Genomic DNA, 19,500 nt, shown 5'->3' on the forward strand with positions numbered 1-19,500 from the left:
GAATTTTATTTAGTCACTTTACCAAGTTAACAAAATATCTGATGATTAAATGGTTCAGGCGTCAGGGTGTCTTGTGTAAAGTAATACTTAACGTCGTCACGCAAAGCTTCTGAAAACCGAGAACGTCGCGATTTTAAATAAAACGCGCCGCTATCTTTACTAAAATTCCTAAACACGCAAATGTGACAAATCGGTTTTACGTCAAGCCATGTGTGACGAAACGCATTGGACAAGTTTCAGTAACGTTTCGTTGTCCAACTTCTGTATTCTGTAATTTTATGTCGTCATTGTGGCTCGTAGCATTCATAAAACACGAGTTAGTCGTCTGTTTGTACAATGAAACGGTATTTTGTTGAGCACTCAGCCATTGTAACATTACTGTGGTGAAGAGATGTCTGTAGTAAGACGATTTTGTGTTTATGTCTTTCCGAAATACCAAAGTCTTCTTCCAAATTATCTTTATTGCTATTAGATAACTTTTCGCTAAACATTTGGGCATTATTTTATAAAGTTTGCAAAAATTGCGCACTTTTCGGCCCAAAGTATTGTTTTAGTTTTAAAAATGACACGAGGTTTTTATTTTGCAACATGCTACAGAGCGAGCTAGAAGTTAAGCATTGCTTTGTTAAAGGAACCAGGAACGACGTGCTTTTCTCATTACGGTGTGCACCACGTGCCTGTTGCTTGTATCTGATAATATTCCACATTACTTACGTGTCGCATTCCGTAAATAACTTGTACATTTGTCAGGGTAACAGAGTTTAAACTTTTCCAGTAAAATCTTGAAATCTTGCTGATACTTGAATAGTGGACAACACATTCTAAGGTAAATCCTTGAGTGATGTAGGTTTTGATAAGGTGGACTTTGACCAGAAACGCATCACACACAACAGAGCTATTTTGTATTTACTAATCAAGAATATGCTTCAGTTTTCATGTATCTTGGCCTGGTGTGGCATTTCTGTGCTTTTATGCAATAACACACCTTTCAAACGGTATTATGAGTCACTTGCGATTGCATGGTATAACGAAGAAATTGTTGCAGGCATTAAGGTAATGTTTTTGTAGACAGGAGAGATATGAAATGTATTGTTCATCCTAATCCGCGTATTTAACCCAATTACGTTTTTGCGCTCTGATAACTCAAGTAACCTGGGTATTAAATGCATTATCCATAAAGAGGGTAAGGGTGTCAAAGAAACTCTTAAATTTTATCTTTGAAATGCACAAAGGGGTAAATTAGATTAAAACGTTTGAGAATTTTAAACCGTGATTGTGATAACACACTTTGATTGACAGGACAAAAAAGACTCATTTTCACATAAAGTAGCACAGCTTTTTCCAATCACCAGAGTTCAAAAGTCCATTTTGCCCCGCCTCCAATATTAGGTTTACACTGCGCCACAATTCAACGAACCTTCAGTTTTATCATGTACTAAGCTATGTCACACTCGAGGAGGCAATTTTCACTTGTTATTGCGTGCGGAGAAGCAAGTTTCAGGAGCTTTTATCAGTTGTTTTCAAGCCTTTTTATGTTTACCCACAGCGATATGTGGCTGGATTTGAACTTTGGATATTCTTGCCGCTTCAGCCGCATTTTTTGCCGATATTTTTCTGCACCACACAAAGGACCAATTGTTCGCTGTTTGTGGGGTAGCAGAATCGGTTTGTGTGCATATAAGGGAGTGCAGAGTGTCAATTAGATATGTAAGCATAATGTACACCACTAAATGGGATGTTATTTCTTATTCCCTGCTACTTTGCCCTTAACACTATTCGTAGCCCGTAGAGTGTAGGTGCGCGTTGCTTATTCAAATATTGCCCCCACAACGCATTTAGGGCAGGCAACACTATCCACACGTTCGGCCTATATTGACCTCATGCATGATCTGCACAAAAGTGGGCAAAGACAACTGATCGGTTAGCGCTAGTACTCACAAGGTTCTGAGTTCTAATTTTGTCACGGCCACCAGTGCATCCCCGAGCAAGAAACTTAAGCGGCATTACTCCAACGGCATTTGATGGGTTGGACTACTTTAAAGTTACCAATTCCTAAGTCGAAAAAGTTAAATAAAAGATGGTTCAATGGACTTGCAATAAAACAGGCAGCTCGATGGCGGACTCATTGTAAACATAACGTATTTAGACATTGCCCACCAATCATAAAAATGAATCAATCAAATATTAATTTGTTTAATATGATACACAAGCATGCTGTTTTTCGTTTAATGTCTACTTTTGTTGTATTGTTATCACAGCAGATGTATGTGCATTTTTGCCCATGCATTCATAAAACTCAACATCATAGCACCACAAAGCCCGTTTTGGGAACCCTTGACTTGAAGCCTTGGGTCGAGTGCATGTTACGTCAACAAACAAGTAATGGTAGTGTGCCCGATATCTTTGCGTTGTGTACTAAAGGATGGTGTCTTATCTTTCCCTCCGTTCGACTTTTACCCCATGAAGCACTTAATGGGGGACTTAAAAAAAACTTTGCAACAGGACTTTGGATCCTTAAGTAAAATTTCGACTTTCCTTCTTCACACAAGCGCAAATATCCAGCTCCTGTGAGCTTGCGTATGGGAATGCTAGAAAAAAAGCTAAAACTATTTTGTTTTAGTTATTTCTTTATTGTTTTTTCCTCTAAGGCAGGGGTGCGAGAACTGTTCCTAGGGGGTGCGGGGATGCTGAATCATTAAGGCTGGTGAGGTCTATTCTATATAAGTAAAAAAATCCAGGGGGTGCGAAAATTGGTTGGTGATTTAAAAAGGGGTGCAGCAAGGAAAAAAGGTTAAGAACCACTGCTCTAAGGGTTGCTGCACATTGCCCGTTGTGAACTAGCCTCATTTTAGATTGCAAACGTACTGTACTTATAGCAGGGTTTAAAGTTGGTGGTTATAAATCCGGGTTTTCGCTGGGTCATAGCAATGCTGCTAAAGTTTCCAACATAGGCAAACATAAGTGACCGAGATGGGATCAGAACCCACAACCTCGTGAACACTATAACTTGCCACCACAAGTTTATTAAAAACTGATTGACAGTAGAATTAAATAGGACGAAGGTTTAAGTATTTACCTAAAATTATCTTTGGAAAGCGATTCTCCGCATATGTATAATTGTGGGCATTGACAGCACAGCAGGGGGGATGTACTTGAATTTGTTGATATATGGCGTTTTGACACTCAATGTGGCAGCGGTTCTTTGTTTGATGTTTACATTATGCCCTTACATTTTATATTGAAGTGTCCCCCTTAATAAAGAGCAGTTTGTTGATTTGCCTGTGACAGAACGTGCAAAATAGATCGATTAATTAAGTAAGCAGCAGACAGTGCACGATGTTTCGACCTGTGGGGTCCCATCAGTGCGGTAGGTGACAAAAAATGACATTTTTTGTAAAATTATAACAAATTGAAGTTTAATTAAAACAAAAACATACGTTACAAGGAAAAAAGGGTTAGGAAACACAGGTTTAGCATTAGGTCAAGTGCCTCGTGGTATTGATAACGTTGTATCAACGTGTCTTGTTATGTTGACTCGTGAATTTGCTTAAGGTTGGGAATTTGATAAGTGGTCCGACGAGAATGTTACCTCCTCAAACGAGGCATCGTGTGTGGAGTATGGTCTACAAGCTACGTGTGATCGATGGTGTTTTCCAACGTTGCTAGTGAACGTCTTAATTTAGGCAGTTGCTGTTTGCCTGTTTATGCCGCAAATAGCTACGGTATAGTTCGCTGTAAAGGTTATGTTTTTAGGTTTATTTCTACTTGACTGTACGTGTGTCTCTGTCGGTATTTTGGCAATCATTTTCGAAGTTAATTTTTAAACTTATGTCCTTTATTGGTTTTATTGAGGAATATAACCGCCCAAATAGGCTTAAAAAGCGACTTGCTTTTCTATTCAAACGTTTCGGCAAACGATAATGCCATCATCAGTGATATGAGGGGTCACATCAGTTACACCAGTTTGTTAACACTTCATTCACGTAAAATATTGATTTTGGATTCGTAAAATAGTTTGTTGTCTAATGTTGAAACTCTAGAATAACCAGTCAATCGCACAGTTCTATGACTTAGTTGTGCAAAATCGCGAAATTCAGTGGTTTTAAGTTTCTGCCATTGCTCCTCAAATGTCGCACTATCTTCGGAATCCTCGCTAGTAAAATCAATTACCTTCGGATAGTGTCAGCAAAAACAGGCAGATCAAAATTCAACACTGGATTAATCGGGTTAAAAATCTCACCCAATGATTCAGAGATACTTAGCGATGCCACCAGCTGTTGATAAACCCACGTCGCGACGCTGTCTGGATTTTCGAACGCTCTCCAGACTTTGGGAGGCATTCCTGGTTTGTAAAAATCAATTTTAATAATGGTTGTAAAATTTATGCAGGACTTGGTACGTTGCGAGGGGCGGTATTTGATGTAAAGTAAGATATAAACTTTCGCAATAAAACGCCAACTTATTCAAATAGAATGAAAAGAGAGGATATGTGGAAAAACATTTGAATAATAACACTTATCGTTTTTTTCTTCTCAAGTTTATAGTCCAAAGCCTGACTAAGCCTGTCTGTTTGTTGCTGTGATTTTCGCAAAACGTTTACGCATATAATTTTTTGTTATTTTATTGCTTCTATCTTCTACGTGTGTGATTTTGGTTACTTGCAGAGGCGTTAGCATTTTAAAACACTAGGTTAAATGTTCCTATTATGATCTGTTTGCCATATAGGGTGGTACAGAAACTTAGGGTTAGTCCTAATCTATTCCCTAACGTTGCGTTATGGGAGCAATACTTTTGTTAAATTTTTGCTTACTTTGGGATGTTTTGACGCTTTTTAGCCCTTTTGTTTGCGCTACTTTATAAGTCGCATTTGATCTCTTAACACTTCATAATAACGCACAATACCACTCTTTTACGTTAAATTAGAAATTTTAAAACAATGTTATAAGAAATATATGGAAAAATTGGCTGCGGAACTACAATGAAATTGAACTATATTTGGTGATGCCAACTTGGTGAAATGTACATTCCTTTCATATGGAGCTGACTGATTTTGTTTAACCAAGCGTTAGCACCTAAAGGTTGCCTTGCTTAGAAATTTAAAATAAATCAAACCATATTTACCCCAAACAACCGAATAACTATTGACACAATCATAGAAACCACGCCTATGCTCCACCCCCGCTCCTTGACCAATCAACGCTTTAGCGACAACATTTACATCCAAGCAGGCAACATCCACAATAAAACAGCCACCCGACCTCGTTATCACAATCGCGATTATTACGTCTTAATGTCGCGACAATAGAGCTAATGTCATTCGTCTGTCGTTTGTTTGTTGATGCTTGACAAGACGCTGTATACACACAACGGTTCGTGATTTTTCGCAACTTTTACGGGTCGTATTGCACCTACGATGTTTATGGCGTCTTTCGTCAATAAAGAATCATTCCCATTTATTTAAACAACCTTTTTAGACGAACCAAATGTAAGAACTCTTTGTCCCTGGAAGTCTCGCCAGCCGTTTATCTACCGGCTACGTAAAAGGTTTCGCGGAACAGGGCTGTTAAAGTTGCTACCAATTAGAATATTGTAAAATCTTTCTTTTGGAGCGAGTCTGAAGGTCATGTTTCACCAAACCGTTAAACACCTTTGCCTACACACAATTTACGAAGGACGAACGCCTCGTCTGGTCTAATAGACAGAACGCAAGCGCCGAATCAACACAAGGTTTGCGATTAAGTGAAGTTCCGTTCGGTTTTCAGAAGCGTCACAATAAGACTCTCACTGAGCCTGGAAATTGCTGCGCAAGGTTTTGACGTTATGAAGCGAACCAGGGCAAAAACGCGCTGCAGCTACACTTGTATTGTAAAACGATTTCCTTAATGAAACCCTGGCGCTCACAAGGTTGTGTGTTCTAATCCCGTATCAGCCTTAAGTTTTTATTATCATATTCGAGGAGTGTTGTTTTACTAAATTCAACAGCCATCTACGTTATTTTTTACCTTTATTATTCGATTTTTTTATCATTTGGCCTAAAATGATGTAGGTTGTTTAATCAGGTGTTAAACAATTCCATATATGTTTTTGAAGCTATTGTTTATTTAAATGAACGCTCGTATGGTTAAAGCACTAGTTGCTGAACACGAAATACTGATTACCTTCCGCTTACTGGGAACGTCAGTTAAAAACGTGACCCATAAATTAATAGGTAACAGGTAACAGGTTGTAAACCCGAGTCCAAAAGGTGCTGGACTATATATTTTGCCTCAGACAGACGTAACGTAAGCGGCTGATCAACGGACAACTGTTGGTTTGTATACACTGATGTGGTTTTCTGTCTCCTTTGTGAGACAAGTTTAATTTGATTAATTCCATGCACAGCAAATCCTTCGCCGTTGAATGTTGCTGGTAAAAACGCTATGTGATCGCAAGGGTATGGGTTTTAATCTCTTCGCAGCCCGTTGTTTATTTAAAGGAAGAAACATTAACAGTATTAATTACTCCTACCTAAATCTCCAATGTGCTTTGACAAATCTTTAACTTTTTAATGAAGAAAATATTTGTAACTTATAATTTTCTGTACATAATAATGTAATAAGTGGTAAATTTAAAGAGAAAACGGAAAAACGGTATTTTTAAGGCAGTTTCCACAAATACCAATGTGTCCGATCTAGGGAGATTCAATGCCACGTGTTATTAACACCTTCGTTCTTAAAATACCGATCTCGGCAATTAACTTCATTAAGGCTCGCGATTACTACTTACAATATTCACAGCCAGTTGTAATTTGATCGCTAAGTCTGGTCTTCCCCTCGCCTAATAGCTGTTGATTTGGTTTGGGTTGCACCATGGAGAAAAGATATACGATTCGGACGATAGAGTTTCGGTCATGGGATTATTAACACCATTTAGTTTTGACAAATCACCATGACTAGCACGTCGATGTCTGTTTGTATTATTTGTTTGGTTTTGTATGTAAAACAAGATGTTGGGTTTTGCTTTAAACATTTATGATGATGGTTAAATATGGCAATGACCTTTCGCTGCTGGGTACATGTCTTAGCCGGCGATTTTTCGTTTACCAATCGGAGATTTATTGTTAAATGCCAATAGCCTAAGTGTTATTTTAACCCCTCTTTGACAATTTCGTCCATGTTTTTTTTTCAAAAATCGATCTTTTGTGGACAAAAAATGTACAGAAGCGCGTTATATTGAAAAACAGAAACAAATGAATCACTTCGTATGTGGACATAGGTACACGTAGCAATAAATAATTAGGACAATTAAATTTTAAATAGCTTACTCAAAAAGTTTCAAAGAGCGATATATACTTTATCTTACAAATGTTTGTAATTAGTTCCCTTGTTCAAATACCGATCGAATACAAAAAGTTGTTTTTATTGTCTCTAAACTCTGAAGGGAGGCAAAACGCCGAGAATGTATCATCGCTTTAAAATGTTCCATGAGTTAACCAACTTTTTCCGATCCTAAGCTCAGTTCGCACGCGATTGAAAGTTCGTCACAAAACTTTTCAGAGGGGGTAGGTTCTTGCTGCCTGAATAACGCTCGTTAAAATCAACTGAAAAACATTTTTTCAACGTCTGTTTACGCTGGAAGACACCAAATCGCCATAAAACCTCTTCCCTTTGTCGTAAAACAATCAGAAACAATGGTATCGCGTGCTGCCAGTTCCAAGTCATCAAATATTTCTTCAGGCAAAAGTCAGTGGTGGCATTACATGAAAAAAGTTTAGTTAAACCTGCCACTGCGATGCTGACCATTAAACTACTTGGCACGCAACACGACCAACGCAGAGATGTTCCGTTAACTTCGGGTTTCCGCCGTTGATTCGGTCTGTTTGTGTCGTTAAATTCACGGCGCATTTTGACACCAGAGTCTTGCATATGATTAAGTACGCAAATGAAGGTTCCAAACAACAATAACAGAAGATACGCAAGTCAATTCTGCGATGTTTTTCGTTTCCACCCAGTCATTTTATTATTTTATGTGGTTTTGGCCGACGTTTACGCCCACAGTAAATAAGGCTTGGGTGACCTGAAGTGGCTGATTCATGTGGTAATGTGAAAAACAAATACCCATTAGAATTTGCGCAGTGTTACACTTCTGCGCCTCTTTCATGCAGATTTTATATTTCCACCCTTAAGCTCAGTCTTTTTAAATAATACTGATTTACCAGCACAATCATTAAAACTGTAAAGAAGTTTCACAACCATGAGTATATATTTTTCTTGCTTTTGTGGTAAATTTTAGAAAACATTTTAGGCATCCGCTATCAGTGTGTCAAAAAGTTGTAAGTTGACCCCAACCTGATTTCCTTTCAATAAAACCCGAAATGTTGATAAAACAGGGGCACAAATAACGTTGAGTGTATAAAGTCGGACCCAAATTTAGTCCGTTTTATTAAAAGTTAAGCCCAAACCTGACCGGAAAAACTCGACCCGTCTTACAACTATGTTTAGTTGAATAACCTTATGAAGAAATTCGATTTTCGAAAGCTAACTAGGCTTTAAACAAGGCAAAAATGAGAACCTGTGTTGTATAAGTAAACGTAGAAATTACACTGGCCTGATTTCCATCGACAGTTATTAAGGCTTGAAGGGTGTTATTTCACTCGAGGTGCCGGAAGCAGCGATTTCCCTATATTGCAACAATGCATTGTTCGAACGCGCAAGCACGTGTTTTAATGTTCCGTTTGATTATGACGTCACAATGTTGAACGCGCTGCTTTAATCAGACGTGATGTAACTTTTTTACGGCGCCTGTGTTCGAATATGTCGAGTGCCAATTAATGTGTGCTTCAGTGAGGTATATTTTTGATTGCTGTGTTTCAGATACAGGAGCTAATCGGTGAGTGATGGATTATTGTGTTGATCATCAGAAACAACAACAGAGAGATGAATATTATAGTTGATAGTGAGTTTGATATCAGCTACTTCAGACCTATTACCAGTGATTTATCGCAAAATAATTACCTCTTTATTGCAATGATTTGCAAACTGTTAAGATCACAGCACCCATTGCAGGCTAAAAATACAAAAACATGTCTTTGGCAGCACTTATGTTAAATTCATCGGGTCGGCTGTCTTCATTGGGCACAGGTTTTTTTAAGGTTTGGTTTGGGTGACCGCTGAGTAGTTTTAAGAGACCTCAAGTGTTTCATTTAAATACCAAAAAATAGCCATATTTGCTTAAATAGCCATTTTGGGAAACCGCTGGAGAAATTTGCACCTTAAAAAAAAACACTGATTGGGCATGCTCTATTTAATTTAAGGTTGGACTGTTGTGAATATATCCTGTCCAAGGGTTAAACCATAGATAGACAAGTCAATTTATGTGTTTCATTTTGTAGCTAAAGCACCTCGACAAAACTATTGTATAGTGATACTTAATGGCAATTGTTTTCTTAGTAAATTGTAAGCCGTTTTCTCCAGTTCCGTACCTTGTATGCTTAGTAAACAGACATATACTTAATCGCCCAGCTAATATATCATGATATTTGGCAACACAGACCACCATCACCAGTTGATGGGCGCTTGAAAGTCAATACGCTATAGCTGCTATTGTTCATTATGCATGGGTAAACACCAGGGACATATGAACAAAGCGTTGCGTTATACCCGATGTATTGTTATCAAACTGATTCTAGTTACATTACGCGGAGTGGGAACTTTTGATGCGCATTAGGCGTTCAAACGTCATATTTGTGACCAAGAGGGTGCTTAAAACTGATAATGTGTAAATCAGCTGTTGTTTGGTTTACCTGTGATTTTTTACTTATCTGCTTCTGATTGCCAAACAGAGCATTTTGGTTCTCTAGTTTGAAACAAATAAGAGACTATCTTGATATGACTAGTGTTAAAATCAGGATCAGAAAATGTCTTGTATCGGCACTTATTTTTCACTGAAGGCTTTGGAGCCCGTATTTCATGGCGTCTTTTTTGCTATGCGCATTTTATGGTAAAATCAAAGGTGTGTATTGTTAGTGGACCGTGAAAAATGTCGGTGTTATTTCTATGAAGCATGAAGCCAACTGTATAAAATCGTACCAAGCTCTTTGTCCTAATGTAGACAGTTCGTCTGCAAAAACACACAAGTTTGCAGTCGTTTTCCGATTCTGCGGTACTATTGTGATGTTTTATACTGTTTTTATTGTACAGAATCGAATTTCATACAATATAAACCGAATTTGACAATGGTCTGGTAAAAAATAGTTTCAAAACAGTTTTTTACACTGTCGGTTGTAACGCGAAAAATGGTATGTTGCAAAAACTGATAACAATCAACCACTTCAGCTATATAGGTCAAATCAATCACTCCATAGCTATTTCACTAATGCAGAGGGCATCAAGTTCGCAATCAACACAATCTTGTAGCGGGTTCATTCAAGCACGAAATTCCAATCGTTTGTTATCTATTCTAGAATCAAGTATCTGTCGACGCCAAGTGTTGATTGTGACGTCAACAAACAGGGCAAATTGCCCACTCAAGCGGCTATCGCAAAGAAAAGCGAATTCTTTTGAGCTAATTAATTGGCCATGTTAAAGGCCATTGAACCTTCGGTAAGATGCGATTAAGGCGATTTCAAATGAAGTGGAAATTAAGTACGGACTTTTGTGGTAACAAGTGGTAAAATGTAACAGGTTGTGAGTTTTGTGGTATTTTGTTTTGTAGGGCGATTTTTAAAGTGGAAATCATCCCATCCAACATTTTTTAGGTTTTAAGTTTGACATGTTTTGTACTGAACGAAAAATGTACTTAAATACTAAAACAGGGTGCATGCTTATTTTTTCTATTTGTTCTAGTTGTCGAGGTGACTTGGTGCAATAACCGGAAAATGTAGTTTTAAATCATTAAAAGTCCCATGTTAATGTGTTTCAATGTGGTACTTTAATTTTTTATTAGTATTTTAATAGATTTGACAAATCTTAGGGCCAAAAACGTTTTGAAGCTCGCAATACGAATTCAAACATTGAAATAACAACTTAGGGGCAGTCTTGGAGTTTGCGTTAAGCGTTCAACCAAAACAAGACTGTTTTTCAAAGCTTTGCAATTTTGCTACCACCTCAAGTGTGATTAATTGCAGCGTGCAAAACCGCCAAAGGAGTGGTTTACGCCAAACTATTCCCACAAACACAAGCGCCCGTTAAATCTTCCAAAATGCTCGGGGCAGCGGCTGTACACGCCCGGTTGCTAATCCAAAACGCTGTTTCAACAGCCTATGGTCTCGCTCAGTTGGAAAAGGAAGGAAAAAAGGCCGAAAAGAAATACAAAGGAAAAAATCTGGGAATAATTTAGCGTGGGCGTTAAGATTGAGTCTGACATGAGTCTAGTGTGTCGAACTCGTATAGCCTGTAGTTTTAAGGTAGGCTACCAAATGCCTGTACAGCGGAAGCCAAATGCCTTGTCAATCTTTTTTGCACTTTTGAACGCTTTTTTGACCAGAGTTTGACGTCACTGGTTGCCGTATCTAAGCAATGAAAGTTAATGAACTAAAAAGGTCAGTCAGTTGATCGCGTTTTTCGGTTGCTAGAATTTTGTGCTAAAATTTCCCTTTTATCAGGGTATATAAAGGAGTACTTAAGAGCTAATGAGATAGTGGTACAATGTACTGCGAGTAGTGTAAGGAATAAGCCTGGCTGAGTTAAAAGTCTGTTGTCAGTCTAGTTGCGTTGCTGCTTCGTTGAACAAAGACTTTCGTCGGCGTTCAGATTACGCCAGCAAGGCGAGACACGGTTTACAGGTTGTAGCAGACAGGAACACGACTTACAAAGGTGAGACGAGCGACGTCCACAGTTCTGTCTCATTTTTTGTTTGCCCACGAGCCCAAGCGGTTTATGTTATTGCCTACGTACGTGAAAAGGGCGAATTTTGTTGCACAAGATTTCAATTTTCTTGACCAAAACATGCGGAATTTGATGTTTTAGGTTTGTGCTAACATCGTCAAAATAATGAAGAAGTTGGCAATTGGACATGTACTAACCTGCGCAATGATTAGAAGTTGGTTGTATACATTTTACTAATCGCAAAAGCTAGAGCTAGGTAATTCGTTTTTGAACCCAAAAAGTTTCGGTGTTTGTTGTGTGACCCTTTTACAGATTTTTTCAGAGTTTAGACGTTGAACTTTCTCTGCAGTTTACCCCAGCAAGAATGCAATATTTCGATCCTATGTCAACATTTACCACATACCATGTAATATCGACCTTTGGTTTGACTATAAACGCACAGTCATACTTATTGTCAAGCATTTGCCGCGAAGTGCATTAAAGTAGATGCAAGAGGTGCAAAATATCACGGAAGGGGTGATGAGAACAATACATTTGATTGATCCGATTCTGATTGGCCGTATTTCATAGGTTCCGCTTTGGTCGTGCTGGTAAACAAAGTTGCATTGCAACCTGAGGTTAAAAGGCCGCACGTGAAGGTGGTAACGCATATTATGAACGGAAGTACTTCACCGCTTCCTACTTAAGTGGTGAAAACAGGTCCCCAGTACTGCGGCTATGCTATGCAAGGACAAATTCTGGTTACCACGACCTTTGACGGTCCAGTTTTTTAATCTAGGCCAGTTTATTCTGTTTTGCTCGGCTCAAATTAAAGCGTGAATTCCAAATTTGCAAGATATTAGTGTTTTTTTACGTTTAAATCGGTTTAAACGAACATCGTTTAGCACAATTAAACATCAAGTAAAAGTTTTAAAAGGTCTGCATTGCATAACTAGTTGACTCAATTGTCATCAATAAAACCCCAAATTGTTAAAAATTGCGTGATGATTAAGCGTTGAAACCTTGTCCAGAAACCTGGTGTAGATTTGCATGTAGCTGTGACCTTTTTCTTATGACCGCGTCGGATTTTTTCTACAAACTAAGGAAGTAAAGAAACGTAATGCACGTGTAATGATGCCATAAGTGTGTCAAACTTGCGCATAGAAAGTGTACTGTTAAAGACCAGGGGAATTGCCAGTGTGTCTATTTTTGCCCCAACCCCGAAACCGCTACAGCAAGCAAATGATAAAGTGCGCAATACCTCCAGTATACAGGCTAATACAAAAGTTAATAATTAACAGTGTATGGTGTAATTGTAGTGAGTGCGGCCGTCGATCTCACATAACTGTGGAGCTGTTGGCCTAAGGCTGGTTAAACAAGATGCTTCTCAGTAAGATTGAAGTGTGAAATTTTCGCGTTAAGGACTTGCCTGCCTAAGGATAAGAAGTTATTATTTTTCACATGTTACAAGCGTCTTGAGAACAAAACAAGGGCATATTGTTAAGTAATAAAAATTTAGAACAAAAAGTATTGAGACTGTAGTACTAGGGTATAAAAAATGAATATAAAGTGTGTCTGGATCAAATTGTTGGGTAAAAGTAGCCGTTGTTATTGTATTATTGTGGGGGCAAGGTTTTTATTTACTAGTCTTGTTCTAAATTGGGCTTTAAAGTACTGTTTCTTAACCTGTTAACAATTGCTTGAACATAAAAATTAGCGGAGTCAGTAAAAGTGTAAAATAATGAAAGAGAAAAACAGTTAAAAAATGTAAAAACGTATTAAACAATGACCAGGTCAATTCGGTGCGTCGTAGTGTCGTTGTAATTTGCATTTATCAGCAAAATTCGCTGCGTATTTTAGTTCCGGCCGCACTGACGCATTTTCCTGTGCGTAACTGACCAAGTTTTGGGTGCTCTTGCCAAGATGCAGTTTGCCGATAACGCCTTCTTGCAGAACAGCGCACGCATTGGACATAGAAGTCAGGTTTTCGCTGGAATTGACACACGTAGTGGTATTGGTACGACCGCCGCGCAGCCTAGGGCCAATTTGCGTAAGTTTCAACTTTTTGTTGGGAAAAAAGCTCTCTCTAATGAATCGTTGGGATCAGTGATTCACTGTAGATTTTTTTCACTTAAACGCGCCACTGCCATATAAGGGAGAGAGAGCGGACAAAAAACGACGGCGCCTGAATTAAAACAAGTCGCATACCTGAAATAGCTCATTCTAGTGAAATTGTTCGCTGTCTGCGCACCGTGAACGCAGAAGGTACACCAAGGATTTAAACACGACATGCGGGTTTCTGATACCAGAAACGCCGCAAAGCAGCCCGCGTAGCCTGGGATGGTATTGATTGGTAGAGCTTGTATCCAAGCATATCATTTGCTGTATTTTGTGTTTAGCGATGTTTAATGAGTGTTTTTCAACAGTAGTGCAAATGTCAGCTCATAGAATGTAAAGTTTGACTGATCCTTGCATTTCAGAGAAAATTATATGCTTGAAGTATACACATGCTGTATACAGAGGGTGGAAATTGTCTTGCCAAACACACCAGCGTAAATTCAGAGCGTGTTCAGTCAGCTTACAACAGTGTGTTTGCACAATAAACAATATTATCTAAATTTTCTTTTTAAACTTGTAAATTTTTCGTTAGAGCAAATATTTTCGCTGCTTCGCGGAACCCAAGTTGCACGAAAAAGCTTTTCAATAAATGTTTGCAGTCAAAGGTTAAGCGCCGGTCAGTTTGAATGCGAGTTAAGAGGTGGAGTTATTCTATTCAAAGCAGATGTAAGGTTGCAAGCCTCAGCTATTGAAATGTTGACTGTATTTGACGTACTTAAACCAATTGAAAATGAATGCGTGTCCTCGAAATTGGGGTCAACATTAAAAACCTGATTATTTTTGTTCGGGTTGGTGGTTTTGTTTTCAAGAGCAAACTTGTTTAACTGACAGTCATATTTTTGTTTGCAGCGATATCAATTTAGCTTAATTACTAACGAAACGACAACTGTATTGTCTTGCTGTATCTTCGTTACTACTTCAACCGACGAAACATTTTATGGAAATCATGACTTTTAACACAATTTTTGCAATTATTGTCCTTGCCCAAATATTTTCCTTCACAAAAGCTTTGCCTTTAACTGACGGTAAGTTTATTATTATTTGACGCAATTTTTTATTGTAACAAACTTTAAGCATTGAATAGTTAGCAATTTTATAAGTTGTGTTTTCGCGTCTATTTATAAACTAACTACGTGCAAAAGTTGGACTTTCACAAACACGTGCGCATGTCAATATTCCAAGCCTTAAATTATTACGTTTGTGGTCTGGTGTCATTGGTCTGTGACATTTATTATGACCCTGTACACATTATAGTTACTAAATATTGCTTCCATTCACTTGCAATTCGAAAAACCACCCAATGGCTATCTGCCACCCAATTACGGCTAGCTGCATCTATTGCACCGATGCCCAGTCCAACTGTGACGTCACTGGAGGTACCCCTACGTCAATCAATGACGTCACAATACAGTAGTGGCGAGTGTACAAGCCTCAGTATAGTTGTAATATGTGCTTAATTTTTTTCGTGTTTTGCTTTCAGATTTGTCCTATGAATATTCAATGGACGATGAACCTTCGATGTCAGCCAACACTGGCGGAGATTATTACGGATACGATTATTCACAACCGGAACCGGGCAAGTACAGATGCAGAGGAGTCATGATTTCGATCGAGTACAAGCATTTGTGCGATGGCAACCCTGATTGTGACCAACTTGACGATGAAGACCCTGTAGTTTGTAGACGTAAGTTAGACGTAGACTCGTTTGTTTTTTGACGTGCTGTGTTTTAATTTTGAAGGGCGCAATAGTAAGTTTAAAATTAAGGTAAATTACGTTGTAAAAGAACCTCCAAAAAAACTAAACTTGTCAGTTGGTAATCAGGAATAAAAAAATTTCGGAGATTTTGTTTCTAATAGTTGAAAAAAAAAACAGTTGATAACAAATTTCAGTTGCCTTTTACTTAAAGGCACCTTCAAATTTTTTAAGTTATTTCGGAGCTTTTTGGATGTATTTTAGTTAACCTTGTCATTTTTTTACACAGAATACATTGACATGCCAAGCACCACTGTCAGTCCTTTGGCTCCTGCGTCCATAGAAACAACAACCACGAGCACTGCGGTGCCCACTACCGACGAGTTTGACATCGCTGTGTTCGATTATTCTGATGTGGTGTGTGCTGATGATGAGTTTCAGTGCAAAGCAGACCCGGGTGTCTGTATGCCAAACCTCGTTATTTGCGATGGAGAGAGTGACTGCTCTGATGGCGAGGACGAAACGTTCTGTGGTGAGTTGGATTACGAATTTTTTTATCATATTTGTTTTTAAGTTTAAACGGTGCTTGGGGTTGCCTGCTATAAAACTGTTGTAATTTTGGCAGCAAATTTTAGAAGCAGCTTAAAACGCGGTCTAGAACTGAACGTATGGATTTACGCCTACGAATACACTGGCAATATTACTTAATGCATGTATAAGATTTCTGTATATTGGGCTATTGATTTCTATGTTTTATTTTTGTTGCTTTGCCTGCTTTGCATGCTTCACCCAGTCACGTGCCAATGTTTCGACCAATAAGCGCGCGCCGTGGCGGAACAAAATTCGGTTTTGTATTACGCGCGTCCTGCTGTAAAGCCATTGTTACGCAACCAAGCGTCAGTTGTTACGTCAGAATGAGTGTTGTGGAACGCATGTGTGATGTCACAGTCGGAAGAGGATTTGCAGAAAAAGCTTTAAGCAGGTGAGAGAACAATGCAAGGAATGAGTGTGTGGTGGGAAGTCGTTATAACGAGCTCGCTGTTATAACGCGACGGGCGCGATTCGAGATGAAATCGTGCCTGATTGTTCCGCCATTGCGCGCATGTTTTAATTTCAAGCATTTTATTTGTTGTTTTTGCACGTTCATGACACCTAGTGTCGAGCACTATCACTCATCTTTCGCTTTTTGTTACAGCTCCTCAACTTGTTCATCCAAGTATTCTCCCTACGCCGAGGATTCGCAATCACTTTGAGCCTCCGACCGGAGAGAGCTCCATGAGAGGATCAATGAAGTCGAGAGGAGCGATTGAAAGTAATGAGCATCCGGACTCTGTGTTCCGCATCGGACAGCCACGTCACTCCTCTCCTCCCACTAATTCTCCTCCCCCTCCTCCGAGCTCCGCACAAACTGTCGCCACTACTCTCTTTCCGAATATTATCAAGCGAGTTTTACACCGAGCTACTCCACCTCCTGTCGTGCAAATGTCGGAGGTGAGGGAAGTTAATGCCGAGCCTGAACGCCTAGGCTTTGAAGCTGTTCACCGCTACATTCCGATGCCGGAAAAATCCCAGCCTCCTCCCCGGCGTTTTCTCGGCGAATCCGGGGAAACTAATCCCGATGACCACGAGCCCAGTCTGCAACAGTTATCAGACGAAGAGGCTGAAGACTTCATGAATGCGGCTCTTGAGCAAGAGACCCGTACATTGCCTACGACAGCTGTATCGCCCAACGCTCTGCCGGCTAAGCCTTCAGTACACAAAGCCAAGGTCCGTGGTCTTATGGGCCAGCTGATCAAACAAATGGGCCGACTGATCGCAACCGACTTGGAAAATCGGGACATTGACTTGGATTTAAAAATCAGCAGTGCGAGGCCCAGCAATGGACGGACTTTAAACGATGAACCGCGGATGATTTTGAGATTACAGATAGAAGTTTAAACAACAATCCAACATTGTGTTGCTGATGCCTATAGCATGCACGGAGTGAAATATAGCGAAGCATAGAGCTATATAAGGAGGCTGGGAGAGGAAAAGAGCCTAGTGGTCTTGGCATGCCAGAGTTGTTTATTACCTCAGCATATTTACTTGATTATTACCTCGTTTCTTCATCTTGTTGTTTTGTCCGCATTTTATTCTTCTCTCTCGTTTTATCCGAACCGAAAACGTCAGACGTTACTGTTTTACGTGTTTTTCTGGCATTTTAGCCAGCGGTGGTAGAGCCCGAATTGTGGCTTCAAAAGATAGCATTTAGACTCGTTTGGTGGTTGTCGCTTTAGTCAATACTTAGTATCAACAAGCACTGTTTGTTTGTTTTTTTTAAACAACATACCCACTGTTATTTTTTTTATTTTTATAATTCCTATTTTAATCATGTGCTGTCTTCCGCATTTATTAAATGCTTTAGCGATTAACTTTGAAGTTTGATGCTTAACTGCGTTGCAACCATCAGCTATCTTGAGCTGTAACAAAAATACTAACCCAAAATTTCAGGGTATGTTAGCTTTTCAAAATAGCCAGCGATTTGAAACAATTGCACCATTTTCTTTTGCAGTGTCTAATTCTTTGTTGTCCTGATAACGGTTTGTGACAATCCAAAGCTGCTACAGTAAACTGCCACTTATACTATGCGTCAAGATTTTAAACTTTATAACCAAACCGAATGACGGTTGTCTGAAACCTGACTTTTTCTTGCTTTTAATTAATGGCTAGCCTCATTCAAAACTTGCTTTTGTTGTTGTTGTTTTTATTTACTTTTTACATTTTTTGTTTTATATTTATCACCGAATAAAACATTTTACTGAACTATTGGTTGTGTTGGATTATTGGAATCTATAAGGACGAAAGAACTAAAACTAAAACCTCAAAAAAGGTTGGATTTGGTTAGCAGGACAGTAATCTATTGTAACATTAAGGTCAACCGATTTTCAAGCATATGTGTTAAAAGTGCAGTAGGGTAGGACATGTTTTAAGGGAATTTATCTCAAAATTCCTCAATACTTAACGAAAAAACACCTACGAACTCGTCTCAAATTATATCATAGTGTTTCCCTATTTGGGGTTAATGTACATCCGCATGAGAGCCTTTACATAAGAATAACTCATAGTGCAGAAGCGAAAAAATCATAAAAACAACCAAAAACATGGGTACTGGTGCAAGTTAAAACGTGTTATTTCGGCGACAAGCACATAGCCCCCACCCTAATCCCGACACAGGCCGCTGGATTAGCCAGAAACCGCTGTGATTCCTCTGCTCCAAACCTCCTGACTTAACAATACAGATTTTGCCCCGCCCCAGTCGGTCCGAAATATTAACTGTGGGGCGCGTTGCTACGGTAACCGGCATAACATTGTTCCGTAACAATAGCCCGACATACCTGTGGCCCCGGAAAGCAAATATCGCCTACATTTATCGCGAAATGCTGTTGAACGTGGTTAGCGCTACTGATGGCGTTTGCGGAATCTGAAAGCATAATTTGGCCTGAAGTGTATGGCTCGGGTTTTGAGGTATTTCGCTATGTATTCAAGTGGTAAATCAAATACTTGGTACTCTTTTATTTACCATTTTTTCCTTGCTCGGCACTTGTACAGTTTTGTAAGTAAAGAAATTTAAACACTTTTAGCATTCGTATAATACCCAGTCCTAGTTTTTGGATTTTAAAACGATTTTCGGTTGAAACAATGGGTCGTTGCAATTTTATTTCCAAAATATGTGCAAAAAGGGGTTGATGGGTAGATCAGATTATGTTCAAATACACGTATAGAGTAGACCACGAGTTCTTTTTTGCCCTGCCATAAAAATTCAAATAAACTGTTTGTAGCCAATAATTTCTGAAACTGAGCAAGCGTTAAACGTAAGTATTGGAAATGCACTTATTGTATCCATTTCTAGCTATCAATTAATAGTGA

At 39.0% G+C, this 19,500-nt stretch overlaps 1 protein-coding gene across 3 annotated transcripts in view; it reads left to right on the forward strand.

The window, feature by feature from the left end:
* LOC145214400 (uncharacterized) overlaps positions 1-19,500 on the forward strand; it is a 55,500-nt gene that overhangs the window by 22,693 nt on the left and 13,307 nt on the right. Inside the window, exons 2-5 of one of the 3 annotated variants that reach the window (XM_080082930.1) lie at positions 14,751-14,926; positions 15,382-15,585; positions 15,884-16,126; positions 16,790-18,396. In XM_080082930.1, coding sequence (XP_079939056.1) covers positions 14,839-14,926; positions 15,382-15,585; positions 15,884-16,126; positions 16,790-17,532 — 1,278 coding nt within the window. In that variant the 5' untranslated portion in view covers positions 14,751-14,838 and the 3' untranslated portion in view covers positions 17,533-18,396. Of the gene's footprint in view, positions 1-14,750; positions 14,927-15,381; positions 15,586-15,883; positions 16,127-16,789; positions 18,397-19,500 lie in introns of those variants that run through there. The other 2 variants (XM_080082914.1, XM_080082921.1) reach the window with 2 other exon arrangements.

This window comes from Phallusia mammillata, chromosome 1 (genome assembly GCF_965637545.1).
Source record: "Phallusia mammillata chromosome 1, kaPhaMamm4.hap1.1, whole genome shotgun sequence".
NCBI classification, from domain to species: domain Eukaryota; kingdom Metazoa; phylum Chordata; class Ascidiacea; order Phlebobranchia; family Ascidiidae; genus Phallusia; species Phallusia mammillata.